We start from the raw sequence: 19,134 nt of genomic DNA, 5'->3' as shown, positions 1-19,134 counted from the left end.
CCAAAACGCGCGGTTACACACGGCGCTATGGTGCAGAAAATTTAGGCTATTTCATGTCCTTTTCAAAATATTCGCGCCTTTGGTAAGTTCCCCCAGAGGAAGGAGGCCTTCCAACCAATCACGTCGACCGATTTTCGTGAATTAGTGGTTAATCTCTTGTCAGGTTAGTGCAAGAGGGTATTAAGCACATGTTAACCACGATGTCATAATTAATCGGTCGACGATTGCGGTACTGTACAGCGAAATAGGAGCACATGTGTCAAGTACAGTCTTTGTCAAAAGTGTAGAGCCCATGGAGTCTGCTTCCGAGGCACCTCGTGCGGCTTGTAATACATTTAGAGTGCTTCGAATCACTTAATGGTAAGAAAATTTTTGTTCTACCCTCTCCGGGGGAAAAGACCTCCACTAATGCTAAATCAGTGCCCTACACTGCTCATGAAGCAGACCCCCTGGGCTTTAATCCTTTGACAAAGGCTGTACGTATTTGAACGCATACGCGATAAGGCCAAACAACGGAGGCGCGCTTCTTTTCACGCGGAGCGTTTTGCAGCAGCCTCAGTTGCCGCAGAGGGAGCAACACAAACTGCGTTATTCTATTTCACTTTCCCCCTTGCTCTACCTACCCCCGTTAGGGCTTTCGTTGTCCGCCTGTTCGCAGGAAAATACGCTGCAGCTATGATCTTCTGCTTCATTTTCTTCGTCGTGGTACATAGTACTCGTTATCTCCGTACTTTCATCCTCCGCTGCGCTCTCGTTCGCTCTGCCAGCTACGCCGCCCATCGACAGCAACTGTGCTCAACCCACGAGCTGCGACTAAAGGAATTCCTGACGACCAGTGAGATTTATACGTCGCTTAGGGTGCGTTTTCCAATATGTTATTGTTGAAATAAATATGTAAAGCGAGTTACGGGATGAGTCGGGGAGTGGAGAATGCAGCACGAGGCGCCGGATCAAGTCCGCTGAGCATGCGCTGCATCAGTGCCTGTCAGGTCCTTCGCCTACGCTTCGCGTCTCACCCTGCAGATCCTATGCAGCCCCCTCTCCTTGCGCCTCCTGTTTCCCCGGCCACCAAGCTACAGCCTTCTAGAACACTGTAACCATCCTATGGTTTTACCGTTTCATCCCGTCGCTTCTTCAGATACTGTCTTCAGCTGGAAAACGCCAACACCGACAGTCAGTTCCGGAATGTTGGTTCTAACGCGTTAAAATCAGACGGCTATAGCGATGTCATTGGTTGCAAGGCCAGGTCTGAAGGACACTTGCCACTTCGTTTCTGAGTTGTTGAGCGTGCGATTGTATAGTACACGACAATCTCAATCCATGGAGCACTGCCACGTCACTGTGCGCGACTCCTTCCAACAGGGGAGAGGTCATGTGATGCATGAGCAATGGAGTTGGCGTGTACTGGTGGAAGTTGTTCTGCGCGCCGAAGGCGCTTGGCTTTCGACGCAGGCCTGAGTTATTATCGACCACCTAAGGCTCTTTAAACTGACGCCACAATGTACAGGAATTTTATTTTGCGTCCATAAAAACTGACCGAGATTTGAGGGTACGTACGTTATATACGGTAAGACACTATAAGCGGTTGCCCAACGTCATGCACATTTTGCAAAATATTTTTGTAGTGCATTTTCACTAAACCGTTCTAGTATGCTACCAGTCTCGAAGGGCTCAAGATATGCTTAATATTTTGAAGCTGACAATTTACAGAATTTCCGGAACTTATTGACGTTAAGGAAATTGCTTTATGAGCCATCTAAACCGCGGCACCTAATTGAACAGCTAAGCCTAACCCTCGATCGAGTTGTTCGCTTCTGTTGAAGTCCTGGGCGCCAACTGCTTTGTTGAGGGCTAGGGTCCTGCTATGGAATTGTTCACGTATCACGGCAAGGGAAGAGTGTTGATACTTGGTGGTATGGAGTGTGGGGTTTAATGTCCCGAAGCGATTCAGGCTATGACGGACGCACTGTGGAGAGCTCCAGATAAATTAACACCCATTCCTCTTTCGGAGTCTGAACGAGCACAGACATTGTACAGCACATATGAGCATTTTGCGTTTCGACTCCATCGAAACGCTGCCTGATTCGAAAACACGATTTGTCGCAACGCAGTACCAATAGCTTAATGCAGATGAAAGAACTAGTAAGTAATCGACAATTTGCGTGTAGGTCACGGTTAGCCAAATTGCAATCTCTGAAAGGCATCAGCGCCAATCGACCTATGAGCCGCCAAGACCGTTGTCATGTGGATGTAGTACACAAGTTCAGACACCACAAGGTCAACTCTCTGTGCGCACAATATGGCGCAAACGACACCGCACGCTCTTTTTATTGGGAGGAAATAAATTCAGGACTGTACATGTGACATGACATGCGATAACACGACTCGCAGTTGCTCCGAAGAACTACAGTCCGGTCGCCAACGTGTTTTGTAGCTGGTGCGCGGTTAATAACGATCTATACCCACGTACGCTGCATCACAGTAGCTGTTTAATAGTTAAGAGTCCTGAGCAGGATGCTGGCTTATCTATCCCCCGTTGATCTTCGCTTTACGACTCTGAGTCTTTCAGTCCTCAGTCGACGGGGAAGAGTGCAGAGAAGGCAGTGCGCAGCTCAGCGAGCACGTCCGAGGCAAGCGTGCTGCGAGCCATCTTCTGGAAGGCTAGCCGACTGCACCGGCGCACCAGCATGGCAGCGCCCAGCGCGGCTACAGGTGCCGGGGCCACATGTCCAGCGGATGCACAGTCTCCGGCAGGGACATCAGCTCCGTGACTCCAGTACATCATGGTAGCAGCTGCGCCGCTCAGAATGTCACCCTGGCCGCCGCATCGTCTCGGGCTGCCCTGTTCCCGACAGCGCAAACTCACGCGGCCGTCCGTCACGAAGTCTTCCGCGCCCTTGGCCAGCACTGTGGCATGTCCCAAGCCGCGAGCCAACTGACGTGCCGCCTCCGCGCGGTCGGGCGGCGCCGCCCTGACGCCCAGCACACAATTACACAGCCTCTCCAGTTCGGCGGCGTTGGGTGTGAGCAGGGCTCGCTGGTAGCCGCGCACCAGATCGGGGTCCTGTGCCACGAAGTGTAGTCCGTCGGCATCCACGACCAGGGGTAGGGAGAGGGCCCGCGCTTTTTCTATCACGGCCTTGAGCAGGACCCGCGTTGACTCGGCCCGGCCCAGTCCCGGGCCTACGACCAGGGCGTGCAGTCGAGGCAAAATCTCGCAGGCGTGCTCTGCGGCCGCCTCGGGCCCGCCAGTGTCCGGCAGTGGCATCACCATGAGCTCTGGGCTGTACGACTTGATGGCCGTTGCAGCGCAAGGCGGGCACAGCACGTAGGCCAGGTCGGCGCCAGTGCGAAGTGCAGCCATGCCCGCGAAGTACGGAGCTCCTGTGTAGTCGGTCGAGCCGCCCAGGACGCCGATACGGCCCGCCTGCCCCTTGTGTCTCTCGGAATAGAGCGGTGGAATGATCGCACAGACGAGGCGCTGTTCTTCGCTTACGCTTTCGGGAACCGCAGCCATAGTATTCGACTCTGTTGTACACAGAAAACGGTTAACTGCGGCCGCCGGCAGCCCTCCTGATCGAAGGTGTGCACCTGTACAGATTTCAAAACCGCCTGTACGCCCGTACGGCACTTGAAACACGTCGGTACACCTGACGGAAATCAGCAACCGAGTCGCACGGCGTAGTACAATGCACTGTGTCATGTGCTCGCGCTCATTCTAGAACCCGATGCCGATGCCCGAACACACAAACGAATACACAGCTGACACAGCTCGCGCCGCATGCTGCGCGCGCAGCATAGCGAAACCGGCGAAACTACGAAACAAATAGTGTGTTAGCCGCCTTGTGCCTTTTGCAGACATTTTTCTTGATGCCGCGTGGTGAGAACTTGGCGCCTCGCTCGCTTAGTCTATTACATGCGTTGCAGGTTTTCTCTTGTGCTTTGCATTAAGACAGAATATTGTACCAATCGTTAAAATAATGAACAGATTTTGAGCTGAATCCTTAGCTGTTAGCAGCGCGGTATCCCTATCTGTAAAGTACACAATTTGCGCGCTCATTTTCTGATGCACTAATCCAGCTTGCAGCTCTCGATTTTTGGTCGTTTTGCCTTACCTCTTACGCGGACCAAAGCCTATTAAGTCTGTGCGTCATGCGTGCATCACGCACAGTAGGGTATAAATGTAGAGGGCTGCATTTGTGAGGTTGCAGCGTTGCGGTGCGTGAACGGGAAGCACCGCTGCATCGCTGGTCTTGCGACCTTTTGTACAGGGTCAGCTGGCAACAAATAGTGTCACGTGACTACCTTATGGCCGCCTTCGGAGCTCGTTGTACTGTTACCGTTACTGATATCAACTTCGCTTCTGCAGGTCGTCGCGACTTCTAAAATTTGGTGCTGTGGTAGGCGCGGTGTTTGGCCGCGCAACTGCTGCATGAGCGTCCTTCTCTATCGGTCGCTGCGTGCCGCGGCCAGAATGCACAGGGACTGTCAGCCAGGTTGAGGGGCAGGTGAGCCATCGTGCAGATGCTGTCGTCAACTGTTGCTCGAAACACGCACGCGCGTCAATCTGTGTAGAAATGTGGGGCTGTGCTGTAGACACTGCTTCTGAGATAATTTTGAAGTTAAGAAAAAAAGGCTTTTAACTTTGGTCATGCTTCGTGCTGATGTCCGTTGTGCTGCACTGTTCAAATTGCGGTAGCGATCTCCGACAGTCACCCCGTGCTTTTTGTTGAGCGAAGGTTTTGACACTGTGAAAGGCGATCACGTCTATTTTCGGAGCAATCTAATTAAGGAACCACCTATGCAGAGTGGCGGTTAAATCAGTGCACATTTGCCTGATCGTGAAGCATCTGTTGGCTGCCAACGAATTCGCGTTTGTTTGCCTGATGCAGAGGTAAAGCTTGCGCATGCTTGATCACACACTGTTGGCGATGTTGGGTCGCTAACGAGCTTTTGCTGCTCAGTATGAGCCTCCAGGTGGTTTAAATTTACGGTTAATTAGCCGGAGATATCATTGTTAGAAGCACAATTCCGACAGTGATTTTTAAATCGCGTCACTGATTAGATGCGGTCATGGAGCGCCGTGGTCAGTTTCCATGGACCTAGCACTGCCGTTGTCACAGATCTGTGGTTGGCCCGCGTGAAAAGTTGTTTGCGTGCGGGTGTTGGGCTTGTTTTGAGTCACTGGATGCGTTATCAGCGCCAGACAGCACGCTGAGATATTCGGAAGGCCTTCGGAAGGCTGCAGCTATTGTAATGGACCCCAGTTGGTAAATGGTAATAACGACGCTTTGATGCTAGTATGGAAGTGGCGGGGTGAACCTGCCACATCGATACTAGTATCAAAGTGTAGGATCTTACAGTATTCATTTTTATGAACTGCTTTTCGATAGTGATGGTGGCATCCAGCATTGTTTCATCCCACTTGGTGACGGCGCTTTCGTGCCACTGATAGCTACTGGTTGCCGTCCCAACACATGAGTACTTTGGTGGCATTTCCTGACACCACCTGCAAACCACATTTCGAACATCGTAGCTACTCCTGCTAGCAGTTTGTGGGTTTTGATTGGCCCAGCACATGTGGGTACAGTGCAGTTCCAGTTCATTGATATACTTGACTGTGTATAGTACTTTGCTAGCTATCGAGAAGTTTGGTGCAAGTTCTTACCTACCTATTGATGTGCATGATGTGCAGCTGTTAAGGTTTTAATATTGTGCCAAAGTTGATAACTCTGCAGCACCTTTGGACTATTCTCAACACCACTTGACGCACGAAAATTCTCTAGGAACGTGTTTGGTTTCTTGATTAGGGTTTCACATCAGATGCCGTATTTAATTTGCTGTGCTTTCAACCTGCTTGCGGCACTTAATCGTTCTGTGCCTGTGCGTGCAATTCAAGAGCCACCAACTGTCAGTGTGGTGACCTCTTTGCTTAGGGCGCTGCAGGCATGGCCACGTGGGCGCGCCGTGTCCACCGTGGTGCCACCAGCCTCAGCCAGGCAGTGACCTCGTGCGGGGGCGGGCAGGCACCATCGCGGTTGGAGCGTGTCAAATTTGGGGTGCCTCTGGAGCAGCTCTGCAAGGACAGCAGTGACTTACCTGCACCGCTGCTCGTGCTTATGCTGCGCCTTAACAAGGTATGCTGCATGAAGAGCCACTAGGAAATAGACATTTTGTCGTTACGCCTACTGGCAGGGTTTGGATGCTTGTATGGCTGCTTTGAGCTGAGTGCTGCTGGTGTGTGCCAAGCGAACATTCTGTGAATTGTTTGGAGGCCGGGGAACTTATTTGTGTACATTAAGTGTGCCTGCAGTCATGAATAGAAAATAGGGTCATACCATTGTGGTCCTAATATTCAATAACGGGAATAGGCTAGCTATGGTGTAAGGGCAGCAGTTGTTTTTAATGAGGGCATTACGTGCATGTGTTCAGCATTCATGTTAAGAGACAAGGTTGCATGCAAATTGTTTGAGGGAAAGAGGACTGTCTAGTAGCATGGCTTTTAGGAGAGGGATTATGGGGAGATAGGGAGCCTTAGTGGAAGGCCTTGCTTCAGGACTCATCTTTATTTAATAAAAGTCCAGCAGTTTTATTTAACACATGTGCTCCTGTACAGATTTGGGAGTTGCAATGTTTGAGTTGCTGTTTTAAGTTGAAAACTCTTTTGACATACATTAGCTGCTCAACAACAGATGCTTTTAATTACTCTTAACCCTCCATGAATTGTGAAAGATGGCTGAAATAAGCTCCTTGAACATATTGTCACATTGTCAATATTATTGACTAGCTGAGCCTTTTCAATTTCAAGAGTTAGTACCAATTTCGAGTGCTATTTTTTTCCCATATTTCCAGATTTACTGTCTGCTGTTGTGCGCTTGTATACTTTTTGTAATTTTTACTTTCATCTGCCAGGTTTGTACCTGTGCATTGTATATCTGGCCATGTCATCGTATATAAAGCGAGGTTTAGAAGATATGTGCGCTAAGTCAAAGGAAACCGAATACCCAGACGAAGACAAGTTCACTTGCCGGAACTTTGGCTAGTGGACTGAGGCTTCCACTCAATCCTTGTTCAGTTTTCTTATTTCATCCTATTGTGTAGCGTACTCTGCTCCCATATTGTGGTGTACCTTGATGTGGCCCTTAAAGGGACAGTGAGTGGTATTGATGATGATGTACCACCCACTGCGTAAAGCTGCTGCTATAGGTGGGCTGTTGTGTGCCATCTGATGCGAGTGCTGTCCCTTGCAGGAGGCTCCACGCAAGAAAGATGTCTTCCGGGCACCGGGACACCAGGGTAACGCACGCAAGCTGGCGCACTTCTTGCACCAGGGCCGCCTGGTAAACCTGGACAACTTCTCGGTGCACACCATGGCATCGGTCCTCAAACGCTTTCTACGCAAGCTGCCTGGTGGGTGCTGAAGAGCATAAGCTGGCTGCGTTGTTTTAGGCTCCGCTTTAAGAAAGTAGTGTATCACAGGGCGTCAACTTGTGGCCGTTGACCACACTGATACGGATGTCAGATGACCTGATGAATTCCCCTGGTACATGGACACTTTCAAAGGCTATTGAAAGCCTTTAAGATTCTCAGTGACTGTTAAACTCTAAGATTTTGGGTTGCTGCTGCACAGCAAACACAGTTGCCGTTGAGAGATTTCCTCATCTCACACTAAGGGGAGAGGGGAGGGGGCCCAGTGCCACTGTCGCTACCAATAATTTTGCTGGCAGGCAAAACTATCAGCCTGCAAGTTTAACCTGGAAAGGTTAAAAACGAAATCTTTATTTGTTACATTATTCCCTCTTGAAATGAAAATCATGATTTTGAAGAAAGAAGCTTATTAGCGCACTTTTCAGTATGACGGTGTTGATTGTTTTTGTGTTGCTGGCAGCGGGGGTGTTGTGCTTGTGCACCACTTGGACACCCAGGAAGGCCTTTTTTTTTTTTCTGTGGAATGAGTTGTATATTTGGAAATTTCATAATTTTTCAGCGATTATGTAGCTTTCATTCATTCCCAGGCACATTGTTACGAGCGCTTTGCATCTAACAGTGCATGCTGCTGCCACCTGAAGGCTGTAAGAATGTTTTTAAAGTTTTGCAGTACTTTATCAACTCGATAGACTATTGACTCAGTTGCTGGTGAAGCTATCCGTGTGGCAGCAGTCAGTGATCTTTTGAGCTGAGAGATTTGTCGGACTCAGCGGGATCTAGAAAACCATGGGAATAATCGAACAGTCTAAAAATCTGTCTGCTAAAAAAAAAAATTATTTGGGAAAAAATGGCCTCAGAAGTCGCGAAATTCGCTACTTCTCATGTTCCGCGTGCAAAGCAGAAAATTAGATGGCTTTTGTGCCGGAGTCATGCTTTTGTGCTTCCGCATCGCCCGATGTCACTAATGCTAAGTAATTTGACGTAGTCATGGCTCACATCTCGAATACACTGCAATCCAAGCTCTGTGTTGTGCGAAGCAAGAATGGTGCTACACATGCACGGGCAACAGCGATCGTGAGCACTGAGTGCAAACTGACAAGGAAAATTATGACAAAGCGAGCACCTCCAACTGCACTATAATGTCCCCCCTATCCCCCAATCCCTTCCCTATGCCCAGCATCATTGGTGGCATCATCAAAACCATGAATGGTGCTGTTGTAGTTTTTTTTTTTTTTATGCGATCATTTGGTCTTTGTTAAAAGTGCCTTTAATGTCAGCAAAGAGTGTGCCATTTACTTGAGTAGCAAAAATGGGGAGCAAGTAGCCAAACCTATTCAAGCTGGTTCATGGTTGCCTCCATTTATATTACAAATTGTGAGTTGGTTGTGACAATGACGTTAGTGCCTATGTTGGGTTTCGTGCCTACGTTGGTTTGAAAAAACAAACCCTAGGTGGAAAAAGAAAATGACTCCCATACTATTGCTGACATCTACAGCAGAATCTCAGTGATGTGACTCACAAGGTTGCGAAAAAATTCGTATCATCAGAACAAACAAAAGTTAGTATGCAGAAATGTGTGAGGGGCATTCACTTTGGTGTGTTTATTGCTGAGGAGATTTATTGTTGGCCGCACCACCACAGCTCATCACTTGTGGTGCGCATAGCGCGACAGACGACTCAGAACGGACTCGGAGCAGGGGGGTGGTGATGATGGTACTCTGTGCGTGCGCGAAAACAAAATGGGCGAGGGAAAAGTGTGCAGCAGCGAGCGGTGGACACAATTAGTGGTGTACGCCCATCCTAGCTTCTCCGGTCAGTCAGCGAGACGGACCAGTGGACGTCATTCTCGGCAAGTATGTCATAACTGTGGCTCGACGGGTTAGCGCAGGAAACGGGGAAGCTGGCTTACTGAAGGAGAGCATGAGAGAGCTTTGATTTGTATTTACGTTGCTTTGTGGCGCGCGTGTTACTGTAGCATTTTGCACAGACTATCTCCGGTACCTGATCGAAACACTGGGCTCCTTTGCTTAACAGGTCCTTCCTTGGACAGTGGCCCTTTAAACATCTCACGTTTCTAAGTTGTTTGAGTCTGAAAAATTGCTCGGCTACTGTATTTGTTCGAGGGCCTTCGAAATTTCCATGTGACGGGTGATACATGTGTCACTTTCAGTTTTTGTATTTCTGCTTGTGAAATGTATGGTGCTGAACGGGAAGAATAACATTGCCCAGGCTAGACTTTTTGGTGTTCTAAGGCTCCAAAACTGCCTCCATAAAAAAAAATGCATTTGCTGCCAGAGTTATTCCTGCACCACGCCTTTGATGTAGGCCCCTTTGGAGTCTGCAGGCAGCTTCCAATGCGCTTTTAGGGCTTGGAAGCAGTCAGAAAACACTTTTGACATGGTTATCTGCCTCTTTGTTGTGGCCTCCGCCACGGTGGCCTAGTGCTTGATTGCTGAACACATGGACACATGTTCAGTTCCAGCTGTGGCGACAGCCTTTTTGATGACCATAAAACAAGCCGCTTGTGAATCGTGCGATGTCGGTGCACGTTAAATACTAATTCCAGTCAGTTGAAATTTTTGGAGCCCTCCACTATAGTGTCCCTCATGACCTGAGTCACTTTAGGATGTCCTATAAAACCAAACCAGACCAAACTATGTTTGTTGCGTCATGCTGAATGGCCTCCATGCTCTGTCCAACATTCCTGTAAGGCTTTCTTTACATGTGCAAAAAAAAAAGTCCCACAGGGACAAGTCGAGAGAATTTGGCGGATGTGGAAATACAACTATGCAATGCTTGGCAAGATGTTTTGTGATGCTCAGAGCAGTATCGTGTAAAAAGTCCTATTGTCCAGATACCTATAGGTCAGCGCGACGGGGTTACAGTGCATCTTGCATGCGCTTGAGCACATGGATATAAAATTCTTCATTCGTTGTCTGTGTTTGTGGGACAAATTCATGGCGTACAACACTTTTCGCATTGAAAAGCTGTAAAAATCTTCCTTGTTTTTTACCTCTGCTGCCATACCTTTGTCCATGCTGCAGAGATCACAGCCCACATTGAAGGTCCTGCCTCTTCCTTTGAGGGTCATACTGAAAGCACCACATTTCTTCTTCAGCAGTGATGTTGCTGAAGAATGCAGCAACCTTGTCTGCCTCGTAGATCAAGTCGGCATGCACTGTAAAGCAGTGCGGCACTTGTCTTGCACTCAGCTTTTGTTTCTCTAAGTTTTCACACAAATATTGATGGCATATTGTTTTGCTGATGTCAGAGGCATCTGATACCATGCGAATTGCAATGGCGTGGTCTTGCCGCACGATTTTCCTTATCCAAGCCACATTGCCCTCATTCATTGGGTTTGAAGAGTGCCCCTTCCTTGTATCGTCTTCTATTGATGTTCTCCCCCAGATTAATGCCTTGGGCGATGCGAAAACTCATCCCCCCCGTTGTCTCGTTACTGTAAACATAATGAAAAAGCTCATATGTCTGTTTCAGTTGTTTCAGTCACTCAGGAATGTGATGACAGTGGTTGAAACAATGGAAACATTTTGACTTCCCAGTCAAGAGGAGGCACTCCTTTGCTTTCTGACATATTGCAACAAAACAGGACACAGATATGGAACAGAATTTAGATAAGGAAATCTAATCTGCCACACATATGAGTTGGTAAGAATTTTTGGTTACAAGAGACATCTTTTTCAGATTTCTTGAGTGCTCTTGTAACGAGCTTTTACTGTAATAAAAAAAATGGAAAATGTCTTCAAAGGTGTCAAACTGCTCAGAATGAAAAGCCAGTGTTTACTGATGCTAAGTATCAAGGTATAAAATAAAAAATAAATATAAAATAAAGAAATGAAGATTAAAAATTAAAAAATAAAAAGAAATGTGAAACACCATCCGTGTGTGTGTATGTGGAAAGTGGCTGAGCTTAATTGTCACTAATTTTTGGTTGGTTGGCTTGGTTTGTGAGGTTTAACTTCCCAAAGTGATTCAGGCTATGAGAGATGCCGTAGTGGAGGGCTTGGGAAATTTGAACCACCTGGTTTTTTTAATGCATTGACGTTGCACAGCACGCGGGCACCTTGCTTATCACCTCCATTGAAAATCAAATTTTTGGTATATGCTCGAAATACTGAACATTCTGTAAGCACTACGAATTGATGAGCTCAGTGGCGCACTTGATCGACGTTCTGCATTGTCGAATATGAACATCATCTTCATCAGCTGGACTATAACCACTGCAAAGCAAAAGCCTCTCCCATGTTCTTCCAATTAACCCGGTCCTGTGCTAGCTGCATCCTCTTGACCCCTGCAAACTTCTGAACCTCATCTGCTCACCTAACTTTCTGCCGCCCCCTGCTATGCATTCCTTCCCTTGGAATCCAGTTTGTTACCCTAAGCGACCATCGGTTGTCCTCTCTTGGCACTACATGTCCTGGCCATGCCCATTTCTTCTTCTTGATTTCCACTAGAATGCCAGTAACATGAGTTATTTCTCTGACCCACTCTGCACGTTTCCTATCTCCTAATGTTACCCCTACCATTTTTCGTTCCATACACCGCTGCGTTGTCCTCAAGTTAAGTAGAACCGTTTTCGTTAGCCTCCTGCTTATGAACAGCCCGCTTTATTTCTTTTCATGTGGCATCCTTGTATAGGTAATTGTGTTCTCTTAAGGATGGAAAGTAACTGCGCTTGAAATACATTTTTCTATGGAAGTGGTATGAAATGCCTTGGATGGTAGAGACACGCGTTTTCCGTCCATTGAAATATCAGCCACTCAGTTATTCTTGAGGCACTGGATGTTCAAGCTCTGGAAAGCTGGCCATATTAGAAGCTAGGCTGGGAAGCTAGCTCCGAAGAAGCTAGTCTCATGTATTTCGGTTCTCACACCATGTTTGGGCATGAATTTTGTGAGAAAATGGGCTTTATTGGCACACAACTGGCCGGGCAAACGCAGTGTTCAACGCTGATGGCACCAACCCAGTGCACGCGACGCGCACCTGTAAATAGCTAAGGCACGGACACATGCGGAACAATGCTAAGAAAATTTAAAACAAGTTTTAGTGCTCGTTTCTTTGTATCCGCTCCCAGAGGATTGAAGGGCAGATGCTAGCAAGGTTAGCATTTGCTGAGGAAAGTTTGGGAAGCTAATAGCACTTTTAAGGCAGCGTTAAAAGTCAGCGACCTTCACTCATTTTCTCAATGGGCAGCTGCTTGTTCCATGGATGTCTTTGATGTTATGAAGATGCTTTTGCAAAGCTGTAACTTACGCTCACTTCAAAACGAAGCTGCGGTGGCCTCCTTGTAAATTATTGCGAAGTAAACTCATGCATCTGTGGGGCAGTAGCCAGTGTTTCAAATTCTATGTCCGCAAGTTGGAAAAGGATTCATGGTATATAATGCAGTATTTTTGTAAAATCAGTGGGTCAGTTTTAAACTCATGAGAAATGCTTTCCGGCGAGCAAGAGTTCATTTTTTATTTAATGGGCTGCTTCCACTTTTTGAGTGAACCATTAGCCCGTTCACACATCTCATCTTTATAACAGGTAACGAGACCAGCATTCTTGAACTTTTTTTTCAAACTTTTTTGTCATTTCGTGTAAAAGCATCTACTGAAAAAGCATGCGCGCCCGATGCCGCTGCCTCCCCACTCTTCGCCCGGACTGAAGGATGCACGTGCGCGCGAGTTACTGGCACTACCACCGGCGTCTGGCTGGCAGAGCCTGCCGCGCTTCTTACCAGTAGCCTCGACGGATCGCCGCCAGGAGGCGCAGCGTTGACGTTACTGAGTGTGTCATCGGCTTGTTTCCAAGTTTACGATGGGGTTTCTGGCAATGAAAGCATGCCCTCTGCAATTGACGAATGGCTTACTGCTTATGAAGTATGAAGTGTTTCAATTTTGAAAGAAAAAAACTGTAATATACCAATGCTGCTGAAAAGAAACGCGGATTATAGAAAAATGCGGCACGCAACCACCTTTCTTTTTGTAGTTGGTGATGTCATTTTTCACGCTTGTCATGTCGTACCGTGCTCACTGGCATGATAATTTCATTGCTTCACACATACCAGATGACAGTTTTTATTTCTTAAACTTTTCTCCAGCATGCATGTGCCGAATATAGGTGTCAGACAGACAAATTTATTGTCATTTTCAGCGAGGGCATTTCGCGTCATAAAAATCTCGCTGCGTCAACATGATGCTGCTCTGGGAAGAAAATTACCATCCGAAATTGATTTTCTGTGAGCAACGTACTGTGCACGTGTTTTTCCTTGTCCTCCTCTACTTTTGTGACCCACTTTTCCACGACTAGCACACTTCATGGCATGACAAAGTTTGGGATGATATGCTAGTTTCTTTGCTAGTATCTTGTAAGCTAGCCCATCGCACGCAGATGCAAATTTTGTGCTTTGACCAGGCATAAGAAAGGAGACTAGATCTGGTTGGCTATATCTTCATTAACTCGAGGAATAAGTTGATGGAATATAGTTCAGGCAGCATACTACAGGGTGAGTTTGCCAGCAGCTGTGACTGCAGGTCAACTTATGGCTAGACAACATCGGTACTGCTGCAAGCCAAAATGACATCATGTCGTTACTCTATACAGGAGCTCACGCTGCTTAGGAAAACTGACTCTTAATTCGTGTGTAGCGTGCCGAATGGAGTGAGTCCGCAGGCCTCTACAAAGCAAGTACTCTTTGCAGTGAATGTCAGTGAATTTGATATTGCGATGCTGCGCCAGTGATTCTAAAAGCGAGTATTACGAAGGAACCTAGAAAAGCATATGGGAACTTTTTGTGTTTGTGGTGTTCATTAATGGTAAATGACCAGTAGGGTAATTTTTGAAAATGCCACTAAATTTGCTGTGTCACAGGATTATTATACACTTGCAAAAATGTAGGCCCTTTTGCAGTTATTTTTTCTTTGAAGCGCAATTTATGAGCCCCACCGCGGTGGTGCAGTGGTAAGACGCCAGACTACTGTGCTGGAGTACCCAGGATCGACCCTGACCGTCGGCGGCGGCATTTCGATGGAGGCGAAGTGAAAAGACGTCCCTGTGCTGTGTGATGTCAGTAAGATCCCCAGGTGGTCGAAATTACTCTGTAGCCCTCCACTACGGCACCCCTTCCTCTCTTTCCGCTTTTACTTCCACCTTCACTTCCACCTTCCTTCCGCGGTTCAGGTGTTCACAGAACAAGTGTGACAGATACTGCCCCTTTCCCTTCCTGTGCACCAATTATCATTATCATTATTAATCTACGAATATTACTTACTGCGAAGACTCTGAAAACAGCTGCGCATGGTTTATGGTTTTGCTTGTAAAAGAAGGTTTGAGGAAATTATTTCTTTAGCATTGTAACTATCTAGCATTGATCCAGTCTTATGTAACACAAAATTTTAGCGTTATTGTAAGAGTTGGGGTTGGATATAAAGTTGTTACAAAAGAAATGAATTTTTATGTATTCTTGCCAAATCTTTATATTCCTGAACTAAAAATATTTGAGATAGTTAAGTCCGTATGAAGTTTGATGCTTCTCAAAAACAATGGTTTGCACTGAGGAGAGCAGCAACACTTAGCCCATTAGTAATTTTACCAAATGATTAACATTGCGAGAGGAAAGCATACGAACTTGGTCATGCGTAGGGCATGGTCAATCTACATCTAGTTGGCAACACTGTTCAGGCCGGCTTATGCTTCATTAGCTGTCGGATTCCAGATAGAAGCGAGAGTATACAACTTCTGGGCGGTTGCATTAAGTTGTATGGACTTTGGCAACCTGCTCCTCTTGATCTGACACGACGCCTGTTGACATCACCGCAGTGTTTGAGATACCACGCGGCAAAGAATCAATCAAGAATCAAGTGCCGAAGGCCTATGCAGGATGTGATTATCCAGCATGATGTACTTGATAAGGACAATTATTGCCTTCAGTGTGGCGCGATAATGGTAGCCTGCTCATATTTCTTTAATAAGAGGTGGGCAGGCATATAAAAGTGCACCTGAATTGTGAAACAGATGGAAGGCACCATGCCGTACACCCTCACCTAAACACTGCTGGTTAGCAGACGACGCGAGCGCGCATCCATACTGAGGGTTTGCTGCTGCACCACAAGGTGGCGACTCTGCTTGATCTTGAGGCTAATACACTATCACTAGCACTGCCTGGAAAGAGTATACTTATACCTTTTAGTTAGACCACTTTCGGACACTGCGAATAGATAACCACTTTGCTTTTTGCTTGCATTGAAATGCACTGTGTGGCCTTGAACACAACCCATGAAATTAGATTGATAAAAAAAATTAAATGTCATTGCTATAGCTGTGAGGACTCTAATACTGAGACATTGCCGGACGTAAATATTATTGATTAAGCATCTAAAGTTAATGCAAAGTAATTCATAATGCGTGTATACTACCCTTTTCGTATTGCTATGGGAACATTATTGCTGCTCATATATGATACTACTGTACAAAAATGTGAGTGGTTTTGAGTACCTTTGCTGACACTTCCTTTACTTGTGTAGTACTACTTGCATGCAGTGAGCAGCTTACCTCTAGCATTGCTGCGTGAATGAGCTGATCTTGGGCTTAAGCACGAGGCCTATGCAGTGCTGTATTAAGTATGGTGATGATGTGCGAAAACATGGCGCAGAAGGATGCAAATAAAGTAAAGAAACAAGAAACACAAGCTCCGAATGTTAGGTGGAGCTATGCATCTGCTTTCTACCTCTCAGTTCCCAGAATTTGAAACCGAGTGAACATCAGTGGACACTGTTGCTTTTTTTTTTGTGTGCATCATGTGAATTGTTCCAAATGTTCTATGTGCAGGTGGTGTGTTTGGTGCTGAGCTAGAGGCCCAGCTTCTGGTGGCTCTAGACCAGCCAGGCGGCCTCGAGGAGCGGCGCGAGCGGGTGCAACACCTGCTCGCCCAGCTTCCTGTGGCAGCTCAGCGGCTGCTAGTGTTGCTGTTCGGCACCTTCCGCCTCGTCGCCTCGGACTTAAGCCGCACGGGCATGACGGCTGAGGCACTAGGTGTCAGTGTGGCACCTTCCTTCTTCCGCACCTGCACGGGCAAGGTGGCCCGCATGGAGGACGTGGCACGGTTTCGTGCCGCGAGCCGTGCTACGCGCTTCCTCATTGACAACTTCGGCGTGAGCAACCTATTTGGGCGGCAAAACTATGAGTACTACGCGCGGCTGACGGGTCGCGTGCTGCGCGTGGAGGAGGATTGGATCTTCACCTTCCGCTACCCACCAGACTCGCTGGTGCCCCGTAAGACGTCTCTGGAAGCTGAGCGCTCGTGGCTCCAGGCCGAGGCACAACGCTGGGGCTTGCATCAGTCGGCACCTGCACTCGCCGAGCTTCGCGCTGATGAGGAGCCGCCCGGCACGTCATGCCTGGAGCGCCAGCAGGCGCAGAGGCTGCGCACCCGTTCAGAGTGGTTCCTGGGTGACAAGGAAAACGGACCGCCCATTGTGTCCGAGCAGGACTGCACCGAACTGGACGTGCGCACCTTCCACGTCACACTCACGTATCAGCCGCGAATTTGACGCGGGCCTCCACAACACTACCCAGACGAGAAGGAGTGTTTGGGGGACCCTTCTGGCTGTCGGGTAACTGCAAGTGCCCCAGGTAGCTCTGGCGCTGCGGTTGCGAGTACTTCTTCCTAAGCGGTTCGGGATGACTGCAAGTGAGAGCGCGTGTTGGTGGACCACGATTGGGGCCCTGAAGCTGGCTGCCAGCGGTTGTACAAGTGGGCTTGTTTCTGTCACAGCACATTGGCTCTAGCTAGGGACCTCTTTGTTAGCCTGTCTTCATCATGCAGGCTGTTTTCTCCAAAGATATGACTCTGGTCTTTTTGTCACCATGTCATTGTGTACATTTATATAGTGCTTGTGTCACATTTTTTTTCTCAGGCAAGAGGCCGAAAAGTTATCAGCGTGTGTTATTGTTGCACAATGCCAGAGTTGATGGCCAGGTGGCCGGGCCTTGCACCTCGTCTTGTCTGGGTGGTGTTGGTTGTGTGTTGAAAGGACTGCCTGGGTGGCAAACGGACTCTACTGCAACCTCGGTTGTGAAAAATGTTGTACATTAATTTATTTCCCCAATGTTCATTTTCCACCATCGTTGTTCATTTACTGCGCAGAATTCCTTTACTTTTGTCTAGCAGGTATGTTTTACAAGTCCCATATCCTTTGCATTTGTCTGCATTTAGTTTGCATGCGAGAAGAAACATGCACAGCCATTTTTTGAGAATATCCTATGGATGCGGTGTCTTGTTTTGCATCCTGAATAAAGTTTATACACAAAAGAGATGTGCCTTTCTGTGAAATTATCTGTGAATTTTTCTCCTCAAGGGACTGTTTGTCTCTGCATTGACATATCACACCAGGTGTTGCCTGTTATTAGATTATATTAGATAAAAAAACAGGATGAATATGGTCTAATTACGAAGACAGCTGGATTGAGTTCCTGAGTGTTAACACATGTTGGGACAACTGAGCACACAGAAAGATATTAAATTGACAGATTACGCTTCTTGAGCGACTAATTAGCAACTTTTGTTGAAAATTCTTTAACAGGGTTAGAAATGCTGCTCCAATTGTGCCATTCTGTGGCAATCTGACCCCTACTGCGCAAAGCTGCGCCTAAATGACAATTTACACCATAATTGATTGTCGCAGGTATATAAACGCCTATATTAGCCGAGTATTATCGTTGGCCGGCCAAACTGGGCGCTTGCTACAAAAGGACGCAGCTGCGTCCACATCCAAGGCAGTCTAATTGACTCGTGGTACAGTGAATTAGAATATAGACATTAGAGTTCCAGCCATAGCCAGTTATGACCCCAAACCCGCGGTGCGAGAATCGCCACTGGGGTGGGATCGGACCAGAGGGGACTAACATGAATTGCGTGCTCAAGCAGGCTTTATTCCGCCAGAGTACACGGCAAAACAGTGCTCAAATACAACCGCTGTAGCGAGCGAACATGCCGCCTGCGTACTGGGTTAAAATATAAAATATCTGGTGGCTTAACTTTGGCTAATTCTGGAGGGAAGCGAAAGCTTTATGTGCATCATATGGTTGCGTTCATTGCCAAGCTTGGAACGCATTGCGAGACATGGTTTCACTTAGTTACTGATTCTAATGTTTTCACTTTTTTTTAATCTTTATTGATTTCGATAAAAGCACTCCGATGGTCCGTAGTGTGTCTCGGTGGTTACTTGGTGTATGTTGTGGCTTGATGTAATGGGGTTTCGTTGAAGGACAAGGTCTAAACTGGCTCCCCACTGTGTGGTCGTGCTTGGTTGAAATGATGTCAGTTCTAAGTTGTATTGTTGTTCTACACTTGCGATGAACACGTCCCGCGATGAGCAACTCCTTTTCCGCCCGGTTTGTCATCCGGGTTGCCTTTACGTCTCACAAAGTGTCCACGCTTGCTTGCTGTAACTGTGACCGGTGTGTATATACAAACTGGTCACAGTTACAGCACTTTCACTTTCTCATACACACATTTTCATCATGTTCAGAAAGCATTGTTTGCACTAGTCAGCCTGGATGGTTTTACTGCGCCTTTCCTTTCTTATAAACTAATGGCGAATTCCAATCGCAGAACTGGAGCAGCGCGCACGCTCCATCACAGAACGCCTCAATCCGGCGGAGAGCACGCTCCCAGACTCTGCGTTTCGAATACTCTTGCTCCGG

The 19,134-nt window shown here is 47.3% G+C and overlaps 2 protein-coding genes across 2 annotated transcripts; one reads left to right on the top strand and one right to left on the bottom strand.

The window, feature by feature from the left end:
* Positions 1-2,259: 2,259 nt before the first annotated feature.
* Positions 2,260-3,821, bottom strand: Naxd (NAD(P)HX dehydratase). Its single transcript, XM_084583320.1, has one exon. It carries the CDS (start codon positions 3,701-3,703, stop codon positions 2,573-2,575), a length of 1,131 nt encoding a protein of 376 aa, XP_084439446.1. The 5' UTR covers positions 3,704-3,821; the 3' UTR covers positions 2,260-2,572.
* A 113-nt stretch (positions 3,822-3,934) lies between these two features.
* RhoGAP71E (Rho GTPase activating protein at 71E) lies at positions 3,935-17,742 on the top strand. The gene is made up of 4 exons (XM_084583321.1): positions 3,935-4,508; positions 5,937-6,137; positions 7,251-7,410; positions 16,258-17,742. The coding sequence occupies exons 2-4, from the start codon at positions 5,949-5,951 to the stop codon at positions 16,977-16,979; spliced, it is 1,071 nt and encodes a 356-aa protein (XP_084439447.1). The 5' UTR covers positions 3,935-4,508; positions 5,937-5,948; the 3' UTR covers positions 16,980-17,742.
* The last annotated feature ends 1,392 nt before the right edge of the window (positions 17,743-19,134 follow it).

This window comes from Amblyomma maculatum, chromosome 11, assembly GCF_055883805.1.
Source record: "Amblyomma maculatum isolate TAMU_Amacu chromosome 11, ASM5588380v1, whole genome shotgun sequence".
NCBI classification, from domain to species: Eukaryota; Metazoa; Arthropoda; class Arachnida; order Ixodida; family Ixodidae; genus Amblyomma; species Amblyomma maculatum.
The sequence above is the reverse complement of the archived record's forward strand: the minus strand, read 5'-3'. Positions and strand labels throughout refer to the sequence as shown.

Coding starts and splice junctions, on each gene's coding strand:
- Naxd (XM_084583320.1), bottom strand. CDS start 3,703: ATGACACAGTGCATTGTACTACGCCGTGCGACTCGGTTGCTGATTTCC.
- RhoGAP71E (XM_084583321.1), top strand. CDS start 5,949: ATGGCCACGTGGGCGCGCCGTGTCCACCGTGGTGCCACCAGCCTCAGC. Junction 6,138..7,250: donor TTATGCTGCGCCTTAACAAG/GTATGCTGCATG, acceptor TGTCCCTTGCAG/GAGGCTCCACGCAAGAAAGA. Junction 7,411..16,257: donor CTTTCTACGCAAGCTGCCTG/GTGGGTGCTGAA, acceptor TTCTATGTGCAG/GTGGTGTGTTTGGTGCTGAG.